This window comes from Oncorhynchus mykiss, chromosome 19 (assembly GCF_057628025.1).
Source record: "Oncorhynchus mykiss isolate SJ-2025 chromosome 19, ASM5762802v1, whole genome shotgun sequence".
NCBI classification, from domain to species: Eukaryota; Metazoa; Chordata; class Actinopteri; order Salmoniformes; family Salmonidae; genus Oncorhynchus; species Oncorhynchus mykiss.
Genome location: NC_143040.1, coordinates 50,714,810 through 50,737,644, shown reverse-complemented (window position 1 = coordinate 50,737,644; position 22,835 = coordinate 50,714,810). Strand labels below are relative to the sequence as shown.

The 22,835-nt window shown below is 44.1% G+C and overlaps 1 protein-coding gene across 2 annotated transcripts in view; it reads left to right on the top strand.

The window, feature by feature from the left end:
* The window catches only part of LOC110498352 (kinesin-like protein KIF26A), a 129,052-nt gene that overhangs the window by 48,241 nt on the left and 57,976 nt on the right, over nucleotides 1–22,835 (top strand). For both annotated transcript variants that reach the window (XM_036954832.2, XM_036954834.2), the window contains exon 3: nucleotides 20,639–21,115. In XM_036954832.2, coding sequence (XP_036810727.2) covers nucleotides 20,639–21,115 — 477 coding nt within the window. The remainder of the gene's footprint in view (nucleotides 1–20,638; nucleotides 21,116–22,835) is intronic.

The window sequence follows — 22,835 nt, the reverse complement described above, 5'->3', positions numbered from 1 at the left end:
TGTGTGGCACCGTTGGTATAGCATGGCGTGTGCAACACCAGAGTGGTGGTTTGATTCCCATGGGGGACCAGTACGAAAATGTTTGCACTCACTACTCTCAGTCACTGGATAAATTACTAAAATGTGATTGCAGATTTGCTCATCATCAGAGTGTAGACTAACAGTGAAATGCTTACTGACGGGCCCTTCCAACAATGCAGAGAGAAATAAATACTCAAAAGTAATAACAGGTAGTAATAAAAGTAATAATAAGTACACAGTGAGTTACGATAACTTGGCTATATACACGAGGTACTAGTACCGAGTCGACGTGCAAGGGTACGAGATAATTGAGGTTAATATGTTCATATAACATGGAATAAAGTGACTAGGCAACATGATAGATAATAAACAGTAGCTGCAGGGTATGTGATGAGTCAAAAAAAGTTAGTGCAAAAAGGGTTAATGTAGATAGTCTGGGTAAATATTTGGTTAACTATTTATCTAACTAATTAGCATTCTTATGGCTTGGGGGTAAAAGCTGTTTAGGGTCCTGTTGTATCCAGATTTTGTGCATTGGTACCTCTTGCCATGCGGTAGCAGAGAGATTAGTCTATGGCTTGGATGGCCGGAGTCATTGACATTCTTCTGACAACGCCTGGTATAGAGGTTCTGGGTGGCAGGGAGCTCGGCCCCAGTGATGTAGTGGGCCGTACACATTACCCTCTGTAGCACCTTGCGGTCGGATGCCAAGCAGTTGCCATACCAAGCAGTGATGCTGCCAGTCAAGATTCTCTCAATGGTGCATCGGTAGAACTTTTTGAGGATCTGAGGGCCCATACCTCCTGAGGGGGGAGAGGCGTTGTCTTGCACTCTTCATGACTGTGTTGATATGTGTGGATCCTGAGATTCCAAATTCTTATTTACAATGTCGGCCTAGGAATAGTTGGTTACCTGCCTTGTTCAGGGGCAAAACGACAGAGTTTTACCTTGTCAGCTCGGGGATTCAATCTAACAACCTTTCAGTTACTGGCCCAACACTCTAACCACTAGGCTACCTGCCACCCCATAGTGGAATCTGAAAAACATGTATCTCAAAAGCATGATGGTGTACTTACTACATGCACATGCTAAAAAAAGGGAATTTGGTGGGTAGATAACTAAGTGTGTCATTGTAGCAAAGTATTTATAAACTAAAATTCAAATCTCTTAAACGTTTCGTTCATTTTTATTCTATTATCTATAAGGCCTGGCATATTCCCACATTCAAGGAGCTTTCCTTTTTGATTGGGTCGTTTTAGGTAGAAACCTTTAGACCTACATATAGAAAAATAAAAAAACAACTCTGCATGTCTGCCCAGCCTGGCAAGAGTGGCCAAAAGGGTGTTTAGGATCCCCAGTGTCTCTGCAAATGTGGAGATGATAATAAGTATTTATTATCAACTCCCTGTCTGGCTCCTGACCTATTTAGAGTGTTTATATGCTGTTTAATATGACATGTAGCCTATTTGAAATGATGTGCGCTTCTTACATTCACCTTCTCATGTTTATTCAAATACTTTTCATTCAAATCATATGGTTTGGTTTCAATACTTCAAAACCAAATGGTAGGTCCAGGAAGTCACAAAATAGATGGGTGTTGGTTCAATTGTGATTATAGTGAATGGAGCAAATTTGGAGCGGCAGCTTACCTCCTGTGAGCGCGTAGTGGTTGGAATTGATGTGGAGCGCCCAGGAGCAGTGGGCAAGTGAGATTTCCAACCGCTCAACTCCGCTCACTTACTCTGGTGTGGACCATGATCGATCCTTAGTGATGTGGACACCAATGAACTTGAAGCTCTCGACCTGCTCCACTAAAGCCCTATCCTGTAGACCAGTGGTTCTTAACCTTGTTGGAGGTACTGAACCCCACCAGTTTCATATGCGCATTCACCGAACCCTTGAAAAAAAAAATCTAATTCAAAACATAGGTATATATTTGACTGGTGCACAAAATGAAACGTGCATCAACATCACTGTGTTCAAATAACAAAATCATCAAAACATTTTCACACAGATGATCATTTTCACACAAAAACAAAAACATAATAATGAATATTTACTGCAAATCAGTGTGACTTCTGCTGTTGCCTTTCAGAGACCAGTTCAGAAATGCGCGGCTTCACCTTGGCAAGTGCCAATCTCATGTCATTTTCGCAACAAAGTCTGTTCCTTTTCTTCGTTTTTATGTGCAGCATCCTCGAAAAGCATTGCTCGCAAAGATATGTTGTAACAAACGGTATGAAAATCTCCAGAGCTTTCTTAGCAATAACAGGGTACGTTACCATTTGTTGACACCAAAACGTTGAAAGCGTTGTTGTTCTGAAGAGTTGCTGTTGAACCTGGCTCTGCTGAATTTCAATGATTTCATCGAGGTATTCATCATTGACATCTGTTGTCTCAACACTAAACGTGAACGGCTGTCTCACCCATGCTGGACATGACTCTCTTGTAGGGAAGTATCCGTCGAGAGACTTTGCAAGCTCATCTAAGTGCGTGGCAATTGCTTGCTTCAGTTCCGCGGGTACAGAAATGTCTCCGATTCCAGATACATCTTCGATCTTACTTACACAGTCGTCCAGCAGGGGAAAGTTTGCGAAGTTATTGTTCTCTGTTCGTTGTTTCCATAACGGTAGCTTTTTTTGAAAAGCCTTCAGGTTTTCCTCCGCTTCGATGATGTTGACTCCACCGCCCTGCATCTTTTGATTGAGATGATTGAGAGCTGCGAAGATATCGGCCATGTACGCTAAAATGAGAATGAACTCAGAATTTTTGAAGCAATCTGCATGACAATGTTGGTGCTCTTGCAAAAACAGGGCTAATTCCACACACACGGCAAAAACACGATTCAGCACCTGTCCCCGGGATAACCACCTAACGTTAGAATGGTACAGAAGTACTTAGAATTCAGAGCCCATTTCTTTACACAGCTCACTGAAGATGCGATGCCGCAGAGCACTAGTTCGTACATAGTTCACGCATTCTACTACAATTTTTAATACTTCTGCCAGTTTTGGAGGCAAGGTTTTTGTTGCCAACTCATGCCTGTGCAGAATACAATGCGTAACAATGATGTGTGGTGCATCGGCTTTCACTAGCGCACCAAAACCAGACTTTCTTCCCAGCATCCCACGAAAGATTGTTGTCTTTGAAGAAGTCATCCACAAGTTTCTTCACATCGGCTGCCTTAGTTGTTGTTGTAAGAGGCTTACAAAATAAAAATCTTCCTTTATCACGGCGTCTTTCACATAGAGCACAAATACAGCAAGCTGGCTTAGATTGGAAACGTCTGTGGTCTCGTCGAGTTGAAGGCTGAATTTTGCCGGGCTTGAAATCAGATCTGCAAATACTTGAGCCAAGATGTCTTTGCTCATGTCTTCTATTCTGTCGCTGATGGTGTCATTTGAAAGAGGAATTTGGGATTTGGGACTTAACTTCAGCCTCTTTTCCCAGCATGATATTCGCCATCTTCAACACAGCTGGTTTTATGAGTGTTTCACCAATGGTGTGTGGTTTGCCCTGCTTTGCGATCAGGTAAGCAACTTCGTACGATGCTGTGAGGATCGGTTTGTTGATGGGTACAAAGCCGAGAACAGGCAGAGTAGCCTTTTCATCGAATCTGGCTCTCTTCACCTTGAATTCAGCTAGCGTTGTGTTCTTGTATTTTCCATCTCCATGCAGCTTAAGGAAGTGTTTTCTTAGTTTTGCCGGTGCTAGACTAGAATTGCTCAACTTGGCATTGCATATCATGCAGTTAGGAGACTGACTCCCATCACTTTCCGTTATACATGTAAATCCATATTGTACATATTCGTCCGACCACTTTCCTTTTTTGCTCGACATAGTAAGTATGAAGGGATTAAAATATTAAGAAAGAAATCACAAGACGTACCATCACGACAGTCACAAGTCAACTACTGAGCGCACCAAATTCCCTGCAGCACAGATAGGCCAAGTAGCGTGATCACCTGCAGCCAATGATGGCCAAGCGGAGCGTGTCATCATGAATCATATGAATCGGATGTGTGTCTTGACCTCCGCCGAACCCCTGAGACTGACTCACCGAACCCCTGGGGTTCGATCGAACCCAGGTTAAGAACCACTGCTGTAGACTATGCTGCCAGGTCTTTGACCTCCTCCCTGATCATCTGTGATCAGCGCTACCACCGTTATTTCATCAGAAAACGTAATGATGGTGTTGGAGTCATGCACGTCCACAGAGTTGTGGGTGAACAGGTGGGTCCAGGGTGTCTTGGATGGTAGTGTTGATGTGAGCCATGACCAGCCTTTCAAAGCACTTCATAGCTATAGATGTGAGTGTTACAGGGCGAATGTAATTTAGACAGGTTACATCATCATCTTGTGTTCTCAAGTTAGTTTGTCTAGCAGAATCTTACTTGGAGATAATGTTTTGCCACCCATATGAACAATTAACATATTCACAAACCTCCAAACTCTCAATGGCTGTAATGGAATGGGACTTGAGTGGGACAATTCACACAGAGGAGAGGCAGCTGGCTGTTATTACTCTGTAAAGATTAGGTGGAAAATGAAGCACTGGAGCCACTTCAGCTATAACTGTTGTATCAGCATCCTCCTCTGCACTGAAAGGTCTGGAGTGGGTTCTCCTCATGTACAGTAATAGGTCTCGTTACAAGCCCCAGTTTATGACTTCGAACATAAATATATAAAGTTAATGCACAGCTATGAGAGCCCACTTGCTACTGCATAAAACATCTCATAATGTCACTCCAGTTGGTTTTCCTTGATACTAAGTCAGGGGACAAGGCCTTCTGCCTCCCAGCTGTAGCCAAACTATCCATACCAAACCATGAAAGCTATCAGACCGATCTGACAGACATTTTGTTGTGGGAGCAGACATGATCCTCTGCCAACATTTAGTTTCTCTCCTCTAACCTCCTGATCCCTGAGACACAGCACGTCTAGGAGAGGCAGGTTTCTGACAGACTCAAAACTGAACGGGTGGAGAGGAAGAGCGACAGATGAGAGAGAGATGTTATTTTTCTTCCATTTGACATTTTCAAGAGGTTTACTTGAAACAATTACTTTTCTATTTCATTAGCAGCGAGCACCAACATGGAGGGCAGGATGGAGTTGGACTGGTTCTTTGACAAGGGCCTTCCAGTGTGTAGAACTCCAACCAGTACAGCTCTCATTAGTAGGGTGCTCCTGGACTGACCCTGGGGGCTCTAGCCACCTTCGCAATACCATCTCCTTCTCCTCCTCCTTCTCCTCAATACCTGCAGAGCTTAAAACAACACCTGGTTCTCCAGTTTGCCTGCTGAATTTGTCATGATTTCTTTTTGTTTGTTTCAGTAAACCTATTAAAAAAATAAGAACTATCTGGAGAGTTTCCAAGAGTGGTAAGTCAGGTATTCTAATTAGAAGTGCTGAGTAGCTGGTGAGCAGCATGCATAAATACACTCACTTTGTCTCCCTAGTGGGAGAGAGCAGTGTGTGCTGCTGCCGCTGCTGCTGCTTGGTCTCTTCCAGATTGGCCACAGGCAACAGAGTAGAAGATCTCTGGTATAAGAGAAAAACATATATATTTAATCATACTTGCTGTATGTGTACTGCTGCACTGGTGAAATAGAGAGGTACATGACACATATCATAGATCATAGATGCATTGCTGACTTTTCTGTAGAGCAGTTGCTGTGGTCTGATATGTTTGAACCCCCTGCTCCCCATCACACTAACCCACCTCACACATCTCATGTGCCTCCTCACTCTAGAATCTCAGGGTGGGCAATTCCAGTCCCGAGGTCCTGATTGGTGTCACAGTTTTGCCCCAGCTCCAGCTAACACACCTGACTCCAATAATCACCTAATCATGATCTTCAGTTTAGAATGCAGTTTGATTAATCAGCTGTGTTTGCTAGGGATGGAGAAAAAGTGTGACACCAATCAGGCCGCCGAGGACTGGAGTAGCCCACCCCTGCTAGATCATGTATACTACTGGTCAGGGAAACATACTTTTACTCTATGGACTAATGACCAAGAGAAAGTCTGACTTGTTTAACCAAACACAAGACTCCTCACAATCTTAAACTAAATATTACATTTAGTCGTGAATGATAGTAGTACTTCTAGTAGTGTCCACTGATGTGATGTCCTTGATGAAGATGTAATTTGATTAAGTCATTCACTCTCTTACAGGGGAGTCTAGCCAGGATCCACTGCTCCCCAGCTCTCCAGCTTAGCCTATAGCCTAGCCCAGCTGATGACAGATTGACTGATCTGGAGTAAAAACAGAGTGCTGATGGCTGGCTTTAGGTCTCTGCGGGAGAGAGAGACATTAAATGGGAGAGGGATGGATGAAATCTGCCCAAACAGTCTGAAAGGTGCTTGTTTTCTTTGTGTGCATGAGTGAACAAGAAGAGGTAATTAACTGGCCAAGTGGCGAAAGGTTGGAGTGATGGATGGGTGTGGTGTAAACGGACACACACACACACACACACACACACACACACACACACACACACACACACACACACACACACACACACACACACACACACACACACACACACACAAGGTTCAGTCACTCACCCTCTTATTTCCACCCATCCCTCCCACCTTTACAGCTGTACAGTGATTCATATCAGGCGCTGCGTGTTCTTGTAATCATAGACATGACAAAGTTAATACGAAAGTTAGCTAGAACCCTATTGTGTTTACTCTTTGGTAACATGAGTGACAATGACAAATGGGCCAGCCATATGGAGTTGTGACTAGCTTTGGGACACAACATTGGGAGTCTTGTGTCCGAAAGCTAGTTGTGACATACAATATCATTATATGAGGTAATTTGATTGCAGGCCGCTTGTTTGACAGAGGTCCATTAATTCATGCATCCTACTTGACCCATAGCATCTATCTATGGTTGAGTGTTTGATAGAGAGTGGCATCTGGTTGTATAAATAATGTAAAGGGAGTGGCACTGTAAAAGTAGTGTAATAGGCTTCTTCTTGCATATGTCAAATTATACATAGCATATTACACACATACTGTAGCACTGTGGTCACCAACCTTTTCTGAGTCAAGATGACTACCGCAGTCAAAAAGCAAGCCAAGATCTACCACTCAGAATATTTTTTAAACCCAACTTTATTTTTATTTGTAACATTAACTTATTAAAAACAGTTCTGTAGGAAGGAGGTTTGTGCAGTAGGCCTAATAAATTATCACAGCATATTGGCAAAAATGCCTGGCAACATTGTTCCTCTCAGACCATAATATATTTAAAAACTCGAGCTTTGATAATAAAATAGATCAGTTGGTCTAGCACTTGCAAGACACAGCTGAGCATAAATGTAAATAATTTGCAAGTAATTGTTTATTTTATTTTACTGGACTGATGGTACCTGCATCTAATGGTCTTGTTGCTTTCAAGACAACTGTGAACTTGGGGGGAAAACGAGGTAATATCATGACGTCAGTGATCTTCAGATTGGAAACTCTGAGCTCTAGAAAAGACGCTAAAGTTTCCGACTTGGAATTCCAAGTAAAAAAATAAATTTTTTAGAGTTCCCAGTTGTTTTGAACGCACTGAAGTTGTATGTCTGAGATTTCCGAGTTCCCAGTTGTTTTGAACACCGCATTAGTCTCAGCAGTGGGAGGGTGAGAGCAGCAGCAGCTACGCCTCTCATGGTCCCTACACTCTCCTTCCTTTCCTCCTGTGAGATTGTTCAGAGAGAGGGGATAACATCTTCCACCTGATGGCGAAGCTGGAGTCGCACCTCATGCTCCTCATGCACAAATTAATGTAGCCAGAGAAAGTGAAATATTCCTCGACATTAAAGCGCAGGGCTATCGATACACCTGGCTACTCATTAATTGTAGCTGCAGCGTAAGTGGAAGTAGGAAAAAGTACGTTTTATGTTTTGTAATAGTGTTGAATAAAAACGGTGTTGACAGTGCTGAATAAAAACGTACTTGTTCTTTGACAGTCTCTCTCTGTGGTCATGGTTTTAAAAGTCATAAAATGTCACTTAGGCTAGTATAAAACTTTACTGAGGCCGGAGTTGTGGAAGCTGTTGGTGTTTTGAGCCATCCGTTTGGCCAGTGCAATAGGCACACTCGATTTAGCCACAGATCTCCCGGTCCGCAGGGTAGTCATTGTTTGTATTTTCAAACAAACAATATGGGAAGTCCTGGGCTGGCATGTCTGAATCCAGTGCACCTATTGCCAACAGTGCAACATGAATACAATTAAAGTGAGCGCAAGCCTTTATCATTGGCTTTTCATCAGAGATATTTGATGATGGACTGGGAATGTTTTGAAGATCGACCAGGTTGGTGACCACTGCTGTAGCATTATCTATAACTATACTGAACTAAAATATAAATGCAACATGTAAAGGATTGGTTTCATGAGCTGAAATAAAACCCAGTCCAGAAATGTTCCATATGCACAAAAAGCTTATTTTTGCACAAAATGCTGATTAAGCAGCATGATCATTTCACAGGTTCACCTTGTGCTGGGGACAATTAAAGGCCACTTTAGAATGTGCAGTTTTGTCACACAACACAATGTCTCAAATTTTAAGAGAGGGTGCAATTGGCAATCTCACTGCAGGACTGTCCACCAGAACTGTTGGCAGAGAATTTTATGTTAAGCCGCATCCAACATCGTTTTGGAGAATTTGTTCAACCAGGCTCACAACTGCAGACCACGTGTAACCACGCCAGCCCAGGACTTCCACATCCGGCTTCTTTACCCGCGGGATCGTCTGAGACCAGCCACTCGAAACGTTGATGAAACTGAAGAGTATTTCTGTCTGTAAAAAAGCTATTTTGTGGGGAAAAACTCATTCTGATTGGCTGGGCCTGGCTCCCCAAGTGGGTGGGCCTATGCCCTCCCAGGCCCACCCATGGCTGCTCCCTTGCCCAGTCATGTGAAATCCATAGATTAGGGCCTAATTTATTTATTTAACTTGCCTGATTTCCTTATATGAACTGTAACTCAGTAAAATCGTTGAAATTGTTGCATGTTGCGTTAATATTTTTGTTCAGTATAAACACTGCACATAACAGTCATAAAAATACTGCACTCATACATCCATTCCAAGATGGCGTAGCAGTCAGGCATCTTTTGTCTTCGTCTTGTCATGTCCTGTGTATATATCTTTTTACATCTTTTCTCTTCGCATATATTTTTTTATATCTTTCTTAACCCCAACTTCAACATACTCTCCTGCAACCCGCCTCACCCAATGTGGTAGCCAGCTAACTAGCCAGCTAACTAGCTACTAGCTAGTAGTCAGCTAGCCACTGCTAGCGGTCATCAGCTAACCTTTAGCTAGGACAACTCCTGCCAGTCTGTACAGCGTGTTTCAACCCAGAGCTTATCGGACTCCTTTTTCTCCATATCACCGGATTCCTACCGCAAGCTCTGAACTTCTTCACCTGGATCATCGCAGCTAGCTAGCTGCTATTCGATTGGCTTCTCCTGGCTAACGTCCCTGTCCCGAAGCAAGCACCAATCAGCCTGGAGCTAGCCTATGCCTGGCCCATCTCCCAGATAGCTGAAGAGGTCCATCAGCCACTCCTTGGGCTACAATACCTATTTTTCCAATTGGCCTGGACCCTTTTTATTGCCGATATGGAGCCCCGCCGATCCATCGTGACTGGACTACCGACGTAATCCGCCTGAGGGTTTTCTTTCAATAGGCTCCTTCATCGCGACGTCCCCTGAATGCCCATCTGCTAGCCTGCTAGCCTGCTAGCTGCGGCCTGCTAGCTGTCTAGAGCATACCGGACTGTTAGATGAAGTGGTCCATCAGTCAATTTCTTTGGCTACTATACCTGTTTTGCCACCAATTGGCCTGGACCCTTTTACTACACGGACCCCTGCTGATCCATCGTGACTGCCGACGTAATCGCACGAGGTGGCTACAACAGACTTCTTCCGTCACAATGTCCCTCTAAGGCCATTCTGCTAGCCTGCTAGCCCCGGCCTGCTAGCTGTCTGAATTGTTGTGTCTCCATCCAGCTACTCATTGGACCCTATGATCACTCAGCAATGCATGCCTTTCCCTAATGTCAATATGCCTTGCTGTTTTGGTTAGTGATTATTGTCTTATTTCACTGTAGCCTCCAGCCCTGCTCAACATGCCTCAGCTAACCCTCTTGTCCCACCTCCCACACCTCCCACAGGTGACCTCACCTGGTTTAATTGATGTCTCTAGAGACAATACCTCTCTCATCGTCACTCAATGTCTAGGTTTACCTCAAGTGCATTCACATCCTACCATACCTTTATCTGTACATTATGCATTGAATCTAATCTACCGCTCCGAGAAACCTGCTCCTTTTACTCTCTGTCCCGAACATACTAGATGACCAGTTCTTATAGCCCTTGGCCGTACCCTTATCCTACTCCTCCTCTGCTCCTCTGGTGATGTAGAGGTTAATCCAGGCCCTGCAGTGCCTAGCTCCACTCCCATTCCCCAGGCCCTCTCATTTGTTGACTTCTGTAACCATAAATGCCTTGGTTTGATGCATGTTAACACTGCTTCGAAAGCCAAGTTAACAAACAGATCACCGACCATTTCGAATCCCACCATATCTTCTACGCTATGCAATCTGGTTTCCGAGCTGGTCATGGGTGCACTTCAGCCACGCTCAAGGTCCTAAACAATATCATAACCTCCATCAATAAGAGACAATATTGTGCAGCTGTATTCATCAACCTGGCCAAGGCTTTTGACTCTGTCAATAACCACATTCTTATCGGCAGACTCAACAGCCTTGGCTTCTCAAATGAAAGCCTCGCCTGGTTCACCAACTACTTCTAAGTTCAGTGTGTCAAATCGGAGGGCCTGTTGTCCGGACCTCTGGCAATCTCTATGGGGGTGCCACAGGGTTCAATTCTCGGGCTGACTCTTTTCTCTGTATACATCAATAATGTCTCTCTTGCTGCTGGTGATTCTTTGATCCACCTCTACGCAGACGACACCATTCTGTATTCTTCTGGCCCTTCTTGGGACACTGTGTTAACTAACCTCCAGATGAGCTTCAATGCCATACAACTCTCCTTCCGTGGCCTCCAACTGCTCTTAAATGCAAGTAAAACTAAATGCATGCTCTTCAACCGATCGCTGCCCACACCTGCCCACCCGTCCAGCATCACTACTCTGGACGGTTCTGACTTAGAATATGTGGACAACTACAAATAGCTAGGTGTCTGGTTAGACTGTAAACTCTCCTTCCAGACTCACATTAAACATCTCCAATCCAAAATTAAATCTAGAATCGGCTTCCGATTTCACAACAAAGCATCCTTCACTCATTGCTGCCAAACATACCCTCGTAAAATTGATCATCCTGCCGATCCTTGACTTCGGCGATGTCATTTACAAAATAGCCTCCAACACTCTACTCAGCAAATTGGATGCAGTCTATCACAGTGTCATCCGTTTTGTCACCAAAGCCCCACCCACGGGTGGGTGCTGCGGTCCAGCAGGTATACTTCACTAGTCGCCCCCAAAGCCAATTCCTACTTTGGACACCTTTCCTTCGAGTTCTCTGCTGCCAATGACTAGAACAAATTGCAAAATTACTGAAGCTGGAGACCCATATCTCCCTCACTAACTTTAACTTCTCTGCGAGTACGGCTAGTTTCCTGAATTTCCGCCTGTCTGACGTGCCCAAAGTAAACTGCCTGTTACTCAGGCTCAGAAGCTAAGATATGCATATAATTGGTAGAATTGGATATAAAACACTCTGATGTTTCTAAAACTGTTAAAGTAATGTATGTGAGTATAACAGAACTGATATAGAGGGCAAAAACCAGAGGAAAATCGATCCGTAAAAAAAACTATTTGGAGCTCCGACTGACTTCTTCTATTGAAAGATCTAATTTCCGCCTCCCAGATTACAGTCCCTATGGATTCCAGTAGATGTCAACAGTCTTTATACAAGGTTTTAGGCTTGTTTTGGTTGCTTTTTTTGCGCCCGTGAATGTTGGCACGCTCTTCATTCTTTTCCTTTGCTATTGAACATAGTAATCTCCGTCTGAAATATTATAATTTTTTTAGATATTAGACAACCTGAGGGTTGATCAAAAACGTTGTTTGACTGATTTGGACGAACTTTGCTGGTAACTTTTTGGAATCCTTTGTGTGCATATTGAAGGACTGGATTATTGAATTCAATGGCGCCAACGAAACACAGTTTTTGGGATATAAAGACGGACTTTATCGAACAAAACAACCATTCATTGTGAAGCTGGGACCCTTGGGATTTCAAACAGATCTTCAAAGTAAGTTATTTATTTTATCGTTATTTGTTATTTCGTGACCCCTGGCTGGTTTGGAAAATATGCTAATATGAGGCGCTGTCCTCAGACAATCGAATGCTATGCTTCGCCGTAAAGCCTTTTTGAAATCTGACAACGCAGTTCGATTACCAAGATTCTAAGCTAAAGAATCATGGATGACACTTGTATTTTCATTAATGTTTAATATTACGATCTTGTATTTTGAATTTGGCGCTCTCCGATTTTACTGGGATCTCCGCACTAATTGAGCACCAGCTGTCAGAGCAGCTCACAGATCACTGCACCTGTACATAGCCCATCTGTAAATAGCCCATCCAACTCCCTCATCCCCATACTGTTATTTATATATTTTATTCCATGTGTAACTCTGTGTTGTTTGTGTCGCACTGCTTTCCTTTATCTTGGTCAGGTCGCAGTTGTAAATGAGAACTTGTTCTCAACTGGCCTACCTGGTTAAATAAAGGTGAAATCATTTTTTTATTTTAATAACACAGCAGGAAGGAACTAATAGCTTGACATATCTGTCTTCATTTTAATAACTGTCAGTGCTTCCATTTGCCTTGATGTTTAGGCTTGATGTTGGAACAATGTCAAAACAGCCATAAATTGTTTATGTAGACCCATCCTGCTAAATTATGTTTCTTCCAGACACAGTATGACAGGTAGAATCGATTCTGAGTACTAAGTAAGTAGACTTGATTGTATAGGCCTTGAGTCAGTGGGTCTTTTGCGTATTAGGTTCCCAAAACACCCCAGTCAATAGGTTGCACTGCACGATGACCTACCCCTCCAATGCAGAGGGCAGAAGCGCCTCGAGAAAGTTCAGCACAAGTGTTTGCTGCAGTCTTCTCGTGCTCACAACAACATCAAAGTACATGAGGGATAAATCAACTCAAAAAGTCCCCCCGCTGTCATCTGAAAAGCACAGGTAAATTAATGTTTGCGTAGCGCTAATTAAGCAATATACCATGGCTAAGGGTTGTCCTTACGCACGACGCAACACGGAGTGCCTGTATACAGCCATTAGCCGTGGTATATTGGCCATATACCCCAAACCCCCAAGGTGCCTTATTGATATTATACACTGGTTACCAACAAAATTAGAACAGTAAAAGAACACCTCTGCCTGCTGGGAGGGGGTTCTACTAAGCTATATGGAATGTTTTAAAAAGGTCAGGCCAAGGATCATTTAGCTATTTGATTTTGAATTTTAAGAATGATAATTTTTGGGCCTTAGTGCTATTAGCCCATACAAACGCATTGAATAACAGATTCACTACATGGAACAACAGATAGTCCCCAAAAAAATCGAAAGGAAGTTTGTTCTGAAGTGTCTGTCCTATTTCGGGGAGATATAAGAACGATCAGGAAACATATTTTGAGAATTTAACCCCTTTGTTTTTGGCACCAAACAGTCTCCATACTGTATATACTGTACTTCTATTCCTTTTTCAACTGGTACCGGGGGACCTTCAGACGAGTCTTGTGAGGCCTGTGGGCATCCTAGAGCAAAACATGTACGTGTTCATGAGTCTCACCTTTCCACAGAGGGGTCATATTAGTGTGTAGCCCAAACTGTTCAGACACTACAGACAGAAGTTGGCAGATCAGCTGTACCGACTTCAGACGCTTTTAGGGGTCGTAGAGCAAAACATTTGTAGGCCAAACCATTCGACACTACAGGTGATTTTGTGAGAAGACTGATTTTCGGGGCAATGGGGTCCAGATATCATCATGAATCATGAAAATAGGGCAGTCTAGAGTACTGTAGCGATGTTAATAAGCTACTTCAACTGAGAACTTAGTTATTTTGTTTAGTCAGGTGTGAATTAAGTACTTCAGTGGTGGATATTCAATCTCTGGAATTATGTTCTTATTTTGTCATGCAGACAAATAACACAACTCCAATGCTGTTGCTAATACAGAGTTTATGCTTGGGAAAGTGTTCTGTGTGCTACAGACAGACAGGCAGGCAGCAGTGAGCATCTATTTGATGTGGTTTGATGACTCTCCCAATTTGTGTGGCACAGGAGACGTTTCCACAGAGGTAAACAGCATGCTAGTGTGAGATCCTGACTCATTGTCTTCTCTAGCTCCACAACACAGGACCTGGGTGGTTAAACTTAATGATCTGTTGTCCTCTGCTTCTACTGGTGGTTCAGCATTAACTGCTCCTGAAGTCAAATTAGATCTACGGGTCTGCTGAGGCTGTCCAGCCCACTGCTGCTCCACGGGATGGCTGAGGGGTGAGAGAGTTGAGGGCATGAAGGGGAGGGATTACCGCTAGATGTGGTCCTTTTATCCTGGGAATGTAATCTGTCTTAATGGCCTGTGGTCACCCAGGACAGGCCTGCAGCTGTGCTCGTTTTTCTCTGGCCTGGCTTTCAGGGAGAGCCCAGGCTACCTGTGGGAAAGTAGGCCTGTTGGCAGCTATCGACCTCACTGTGGGATCTGTCTGTAGGCTCCTGTGGTTTATTGGGGCCTAGTCCCATTGAAACACACTGGGACAGTACTACTGACAGGGCCAAAGGTGTCAGAGAACAAGTAAACAGATACGGCTCAGACTTTCTTAAGCTGTCCTTATGGAGAAATAAGAGAAGGGAGAGTGGAGGATTTCCAGTTCTTAAAGGCGTTAGATGAATCAGCTGTGTTGTTGTGTGGTCCAGTTGGTTTTATACGCCGTTATAGGACGTATGAAAAACTCTGCCGTATTCTATTGTGTTAACAGCAATAATACTGTTGGGAATGGGCTCTAGTGTGGAAAGACAGCACTGTGTTGACCTACTGAGTCATCGGGGGAAAGTTTCCCTGTACAATAGTGTAGGAAAAAACTGGAAGAAAGAAGGAAGGAATAGGAGATTGCACAATTGAATCTTATGAAGTCTACTTTTGGGTGTGCTGTGGCTGTACTGCCTCTTGCTTCCTTTAACTGAATGGCCACCACAACACAGAGACCTGCTCTGTGGTGAAGGTCACTGCTCCCCATCTGACAGGCGCTCCGCAACTCAATGGAATATGAAATATTGTTTCCAAGAGTGTTCTACTTTTAACGGAGCGTGTCTGAAAGTCTTTAGTCTGACAAGGGGCCTCATGCATATGAAATCGCTATGACCGCTTCCTTATTTAAGTAAGTCATGGTTCGGCTTTCTGTATCCGGTCGGCCGATCTATGGATGAATTTCATCAGACGGCAAACGTAGGTGCCACAGGCACTTCTTTTCCAGTGCATGCTGGCCTATTTTCCATAATAAGGCCACAGCATCTGACTTAATTCGTCCCCAGAGTTTAATAAAGATCCTCGTCGACAGGCAGTAAACCAACACAATGACCCACAAGCCGCCAGGCAAGGGGCACAACCCCAACCTGCCTCCCTCTCTCTCTATCCATGTCCCTAACTCATGCTCACTCTCTTTCTAGAGTGCTTGTGCTCTGAAGCCTAGTAGTCTTCCACTTGTACCCAACAATGGTTGAAGACGCTCAGGCCTTCATGTCCCTCTCAATGGATGGAACACTTGTAGTATTGTGTTGATGCAGCTCTCAAACTAGACTATTTGTTACACTCACTTGCACCTGTCAGCAATAGATCACATGGATAATAATATAAACGCATCAGGCCTCAATACATGCATAGTACAGTATGTCACGTCTCATGTATTCCACATTATGAATTACTTCCTAGGCTCATCGGTTTGTGATAAAAATATCTTGAAACTTGCCTATACAATCCAATTTTGTTATCTGTACATCGGAATCAGATATCACCTAGGAAACAGACATTGGAAACCGCTTTCTACAGACAGCATTCATTTTTGAGGTGTGCATTTCGGAGAGTTTTGACAGGCTGCAGTTCAGGCTGAAATCCTTTAAGGAATCTTAAAACAACAGACAGACAGAGAGTCAAGGTCATGCCTATTTTTGATTTACGGCTTGCTTTCCTCATACCTGATGTGGAGATAATCACATATTATCTGCCCTTCAGACTCTCCACCTCAAAGATGGGCTAGCATCATCATCTCCACTATCATAACCATCATCATCACCATCAGCATCACCATGATCCACTTCCTACCCCTGACCTCTAGCTCACTCTTCCCCAGAGCATAATGCTCACAGACAGACAGCTTTACAAGGGAAACTCACTCGCTAACCTCCAGAACCTCCAGAATAGCAGGTGGGCTGAGCTTTGTGGCTGGTTTTATTGGCACTCCTAAATCAACACCTAACAATACATGGAGGGAGGAAGGTAGAGGATGTATGGGAGAGAGAGAAGGAAAGAGGAATTGATTTATTACATATAGTCATGCCCTGAGGTGGGATAGGGTTGGCTTGGTGGGAGGGTGAGGGGTGTGGAGCCGAAGAAACCAGGGTGGGTTACTCTGATTATGACTAATCACAACCAAATACGTTTTCTAGACTGAAGCGTGTCCGTGGTGATATGTTATCCCCGCTCTCTCTCTGTCTCTCTCTGATTTCTCCCCTGATTTGTCACAGACCTGGTGAGTTCAGAAACGTCCCTCTGTTAAACGGGTTGAAATAGAATGCCTTCACATTAGATCCCTCATACGTATCAGTGTCTTTCTCCAAAGCTCAATGGTGTTTACATTTTAAGCCTCTTTACATAAATGCATGTTCATGTGAATTTTCTCCTAAACCCTCCTAAGAGGATAATTGTAGCTAACATATCCTGCATTAGCCAACATAACCCCACCCAACACTATGCTAAGAGCTGTAGGATGATCTACAGAATGAGCTTGTTATCCCAACTATCCCAGCTTTACATACTAGCTATGCATTGCCAATAGTGTCACTATCATGTAATGAATCATTTATCAGAGTATATCACTAAGTATATAGTATTAAACCCATTTTATCCCATGAAAATCCATATTGGAAGAGGACCAGCACAGTCGTGTCCTGCCCAGGGCCAATCCGAGCAGCTGCCTCTCCTTGGGCAGGCCTATGTGCTGTGTGGTCCTCTCTCTAGATAATCTGCTTGGTGATCTATCTCTCTCATCATGAGGGCTGGATCAGTACTGTAGGTAGATCAGTGAGATATCGGGACTCCTTACACTGCTTAGAGACTCAGGGACGAAATAAAGATGATGATGTCCCCTGCCCTTGCTTGGCTGTTAGTTGGAAAGACCTGGGCCGGGACAATACCAGTATCAAATCAAATGTATTTATATAGCCCTTCGTACATTAGCTGATATCTCAAAGTGCTGTACAGAAACCCAGCCTAAAATCACAAACAGCAAGCAATGCAGGTGTAGAAGCACGGTGGCTAGGAAAAACTCCCTAGAAAGGCCAAAACCTAGGAAGAAACCTAGAGAGAAACCAGGCTATGAGGGGTGGACAGTCCTCTTCTGGCTGTGCCGGGTGGAGATTATAACAGAACATGGCCAAGATGTTCAAATGTTCATAAATGACCAGCATGGTCAAATAATAATAATCACAGTAGTTGTCAAGGGTGCAGCAAGTCAGCACCTTAGGAGTAAATGTCAGTTGGCTTTTCATAGCCGATCATTAAGAGTATCTCTACCACTCCTGATGTCTCTAGAGAGTTGAAAACAGCAGGTCTGGGACATGTAGTACGTCCGGTGAACAGGTCAGGATTCCATAGCCGCAGGCAGAACAGTTGAAACTGGAGCAGCAGCACGGCCAGGTGGACTGGGGACAGCAAGGAGTCATCATGCCAGGTAGTCCTGAGGCATGGTCCTAAGGCTCAGGTCCTCAGAGAGAAAGAGAGAATTAGAGAGAGCATACTTAAATTCACACAGGACACCGGATAAGACAGGAGAAGTACTCCAAATATAACAGACTGACCCTAGTACTGTTTTCCTGCCGACAGTACTTTGCACCCCTTAACAGTGTTGGCAGTCAATCTCTTTTGTGTTCACACAGCAAAGACCTTGGAAGTCGTCAGCCACTCAGCCTTGTTAAAATACTCCAAACCAGAACGTGTCTGTAGCGTTGTTTATATCCATGCATATTGCTTATGGTCTAGATTCCAAGCTATGTGCGCAAATGTTGCAATTTTTAGAAAGCCCTTGTTGATACTAATCAGATGGTCACAGCTAGATAACTACCTAGCAAGATGATTATCCCATACTGCCAGTGCCAGCCAATAGCCAAATGTTTAGCTAGCTAACATTAGCATATCCCCTAGCTAGCACAACATAGTGAGCTAGCTAGGAACACTGCACTAATTTGGCAGCTAATACAGCCAGCTGTTTCATTGGAACTAGCTAATCCATTGTGATTTAATTATAATGTCAATACTAGCTAAAGTGGTTAGCTAGCTTGGAGGAAGTATTTAGGATTGTGTGCGTTGCATATGTACAATTAGCTAGTTACCATCCCATAGCCTACATTGCATATGAAGTGTGACTGGCTCATCCGTGGATTTACGTAGAAAATGCCCTCTATTAAAAAAAAAAAATGGGTTGGCTCTCCCGTGCTCTCTGATTGGCTCAAAGTGAAGTTGTTGGCCACTGAGGAGCATTGCGATTCTACAAATAGAAACGGCAGGTTTGTCGCTATCGGGTCGGCACGCAGCAGGTACTTGCTTTTGACTTAGCAAGAGAAGGAACGGCCTCCCACTGTGATAAGTACCGTCAGTCTATCGGCTGTGAGATTCTCAGTGTGTTTCATGCTTAATGTTAGAAGCATCCAGAGTCACATGTATTTATTTTCTAAGCTATAGGACACAATATTTGACATACAACAGGTTTTTAAAAATAGTTTGGTCTGCTTTGTGTTTTCATTTTTGCCATGGAAAAAACGTTGTGATACTGGTATCGTCCCGGCCCTTATAAAAGGATGTGAAGTGCAATATACACATAAGGATAGAGAAACTGGTCAGTTTGTATTCTCTCTGTAATGATACCCATTTATACTGTAGGTATAAGGATAGGGGCTCTAAGATAGAGGTCACCTAAAAGTCTCTGTATTGAGTTGCCTTCAGAGGGAAGAGATTTAAAGGCTACGGGTTGTGTCTCTATGGAGACTGTTATATTGGACCTGCTGTATTAAGTGGCACTGCATTAAAAGCAGTGGATTGGCCAGGCCGTCTCACTCCTCCTGATCACCACAGAGGTTCACTGGGACAGAGGCCTCATAAACAATATGTATCTGTGGGCTTCTGTCTTAGAGCTCCACTCCAATGGGTGGGAGGTTACCGAGCCTTTATACCCCTTCAGAGACTGGGACTGGGACTGTGTGTGTGTGTGTGTGTGTGTGTGTGTGTGTGTGTGTGTGTGTGTGTGTGTGTGTGTGTTTGTGTGTGAACGCATCTGTGTGTGGGTGTCTGCGTTTACGTCTATATACACAGAGTATTTGAGAGTGTAACTACCAATTGGATATCATGAAATTGGGGAGAAAAAGGGGTCAACAACAACAACATAATAATAATAAAATAAAAAATTATAATAATAATAACGGGGGTGTTAGAACTTCACTTGCATGATGAGGAAAAGCAAAGATGACGTGACTTGTAATCACTAGTAAAAGGCTGGGTGATGTGAGTGATCGTCAGAGACTCTATGAGCCTCTAGCTGTCAGGAGGAGATTCTTTTTTCACGCTGGGCGTCTTATCGTATGTTTTCATACTGACTATCATAATATGTAAATAGCACGCTCTGAGCTCCTAGGATCGGCTCAGCTGTTGTTTACATTTGTGGTTCCCTCTCTAAACCCCCACAACCCCCTTCCCACCCAACTGCGAGGGACACTCCAGGAAGTTTTTTAACGGGCAGAGGGAAAGGACAAACCTCCACTGGTTTCCTTCTCTAATTTGATGCAGTGTAAAAACCCTTATTCAGGTTCTGTGGCCTTAAGCAGCCTTGGAGAAAGTTGGAGAAGAGTCTGGCTGAGTTGGTGTTCCAATGGAATGCACAGACTTTGATTTGTTGGAGTCTCTCCCACTAATCCCTCAAACTCCCTTTTTGTTACCTCTTCTGATTTGCCCCTGTTGTTTGACTTGGGTCCAAGGCCCAGGCAGGCACATCCACCAGCAACATAATCTGCTGTCTCTGGTTGCAGGCAGAGCAGCTCCAGACAAAACTGAGTTCCTAGGGGGAGGATGTGAATGTGGTTAGGGCAGGCAGGCAGGCAGGGAGGGAGGGAGGTAGAGCTATGATCACAAAGGGTAGCCTCCGGGAGGGACCACACCAATGGCCACTGTCTGACACACCTGGAAAATATTAACAACATCAAGGAAACCTCCCAATCACACTGATATGGAGATATGACGTAGTCTACCATGTTTTTTTCTGAATGGGACCATGTTAAGTCTCTCTCTTTATTTCCTCTACAGGATCCTGGCTACGCAGCCTTCCTATTCGACCAGCTCCAAGTGCCAGGGAGCCATGAGGGCTGCTGTCAGGTGTGTTCTACGCCTCTCCACCAACTGAGGCAGGAGGCCCTGCAGACAGTAGGCGCCCCGCCCGCGGCCCTGACCCTGAGCCATGACATGCCTGCTCTGCCCTCCACCACCCTCTCTGGGCAACCTCATAAACTGACACTCTCCTCCTCCAATGCCCAAGTGAGGCAGCCTTCCAAAGCCCATGCCCAAGCCCACACCATTCTGCCCCTGGGGGAGAGTTGGCACAGGGGGCAGGACTGTCCACAGGGCTCCTCTGTCTCTGCTGGGCCCAAGACCAGTGTCCAGGTGACGGTGGGGGGAGGGCAGCTGACTGGGACCCTGGGATCGGTCACTATCCAGGCCCAGCAGTACCTTGAGGGCATGTGGAGCATCTCCAGAGTCAACAACTTCCTCCCTCAGCCCAGCCCAGTATGTATTCAGACCTTCAAAACTCATCATTATCACTATTGCTACAGATACACTATGTCAAAGCACATCTAGGAATATTTTGTATAGACAGCTTGTTACTCTTGTCAATGTTGTTTTCAAAGTTATTTGTGAACCTTGGCTTGAGAACTTTGAGTGAACAAAGTCTGACAATGGAATGATTACATCTCAGACCTTTAGAGAAATGAGAAGAACCTCACTCAGACCCTGGGCCTCAGAACTCTGCAGGAGAGGTGACCTCTCATTCCTCTGGAGTCATTATGGGATGTTGTCCTTTTTATTGAAGAGTTTTCTTCCTGCAGCGAGAGAGAGAGAGAGACATCTGGACCAAGCCTCTAGCCTGTCTCTTATACATTGCTGTGACATTCTACACTAGGGAGTCTTGAGAGCACTGAGCAAAAAGCAGTCGTCAATTGCTAATATTTTCTACTTCTGTCATTTTTATGTTCTCAATCAGAAGCTGTTTGTGGCTCCTCCATTTTATTTCTGTTTTGGGTGCTTCTACTTAATATGGCATTGAAAATCGCTGTCTCGAAAATTGCACTCAATTACGGCATCCGTCAGTGTTATTCCTCATTCTGGACTCTGAAGATTACAACCAGGTTTTTCTCTTTAACTGTCAACAAGTGCTTTTAGTGGCAGTTTATGTGAGGCTTCCAGAATCATTTAACAGCATGTGTGCAATCTAGGGCAAATCAAAAGGCCTTGCATATAGGGAGAGAGACTGACTTGTGTTCTCCTATGTGTCTAAAAGCAATTAGAGCCAATGGGAACTAGGATGAAGCTTTGCACAATGCCACACGGCTGGGCCTGGGCCTCCTCAGAGACACATGTTCCTTTAGGATACCACGATACAAACAGCAGAAATGTGCCTGGTGTTACTTTCTAAAGTCCATTTCTTTCATTAAAACAAGATCCCTCAGAATGACAAAAACCTGCACAGGCCAGAGATGATATGGAGCTGCGCTGTGCCCTAAAGGCAAGTGCTTTAATTCACAATTCCCCACTTGAATACTTTGTGAGACGAGTGTTGAGCTCTGTAGTGCAGACAAAGAAAGTCAGATAGGTGCCACCTGTTTGACAGCAATCTTACAGAGTGTCTTATTCCGAGGGCTTTACGGCTCAGACACACCAATAGCGTTTGCTGGCCGGGAGTACTTAGCACCCGTGAACGCAATTTGTGAACCGTGTGCTCACCGATTTTACAAATAAAATTGCGTGATCGGCAGACGAACGCTAGATTCATTTTCGGTGTGATGTGTGCCAGCCTTAAGGCTCTATCTAGTCTACCAGCACACAGCCCATTATAGGACACCATGAAACTTTCACACAGTGAAAAGGCTCTGGCTTGGAATTAAATGTGTGTTCATTTACACTACAGTTAACAGCTGGGGCAATGGGCTCACTGAGAGGCTGAGTCATATTTGGGTTAAATGGAGGAAACAACACATCCGTCCTCTGGAAGGTCTGCTAGAGAACTCCAGTCTCCCAAAAACCTGATGAAGCAAAATCAAAGCATCTGTTGTTGAATTCCCCCCTCAGTTGATAATTTAACACCTATGAGTTCTAACCTCTGATGTCGGATTTAGTTAGATTAACAACTCCGTCATTCGGAGACAACAGTGCAGACAACAGTGTGAGTAGTGAATACTGAACTTAACAGTGGACACTACAAAATGACTAATTGATTGACACAAATCTG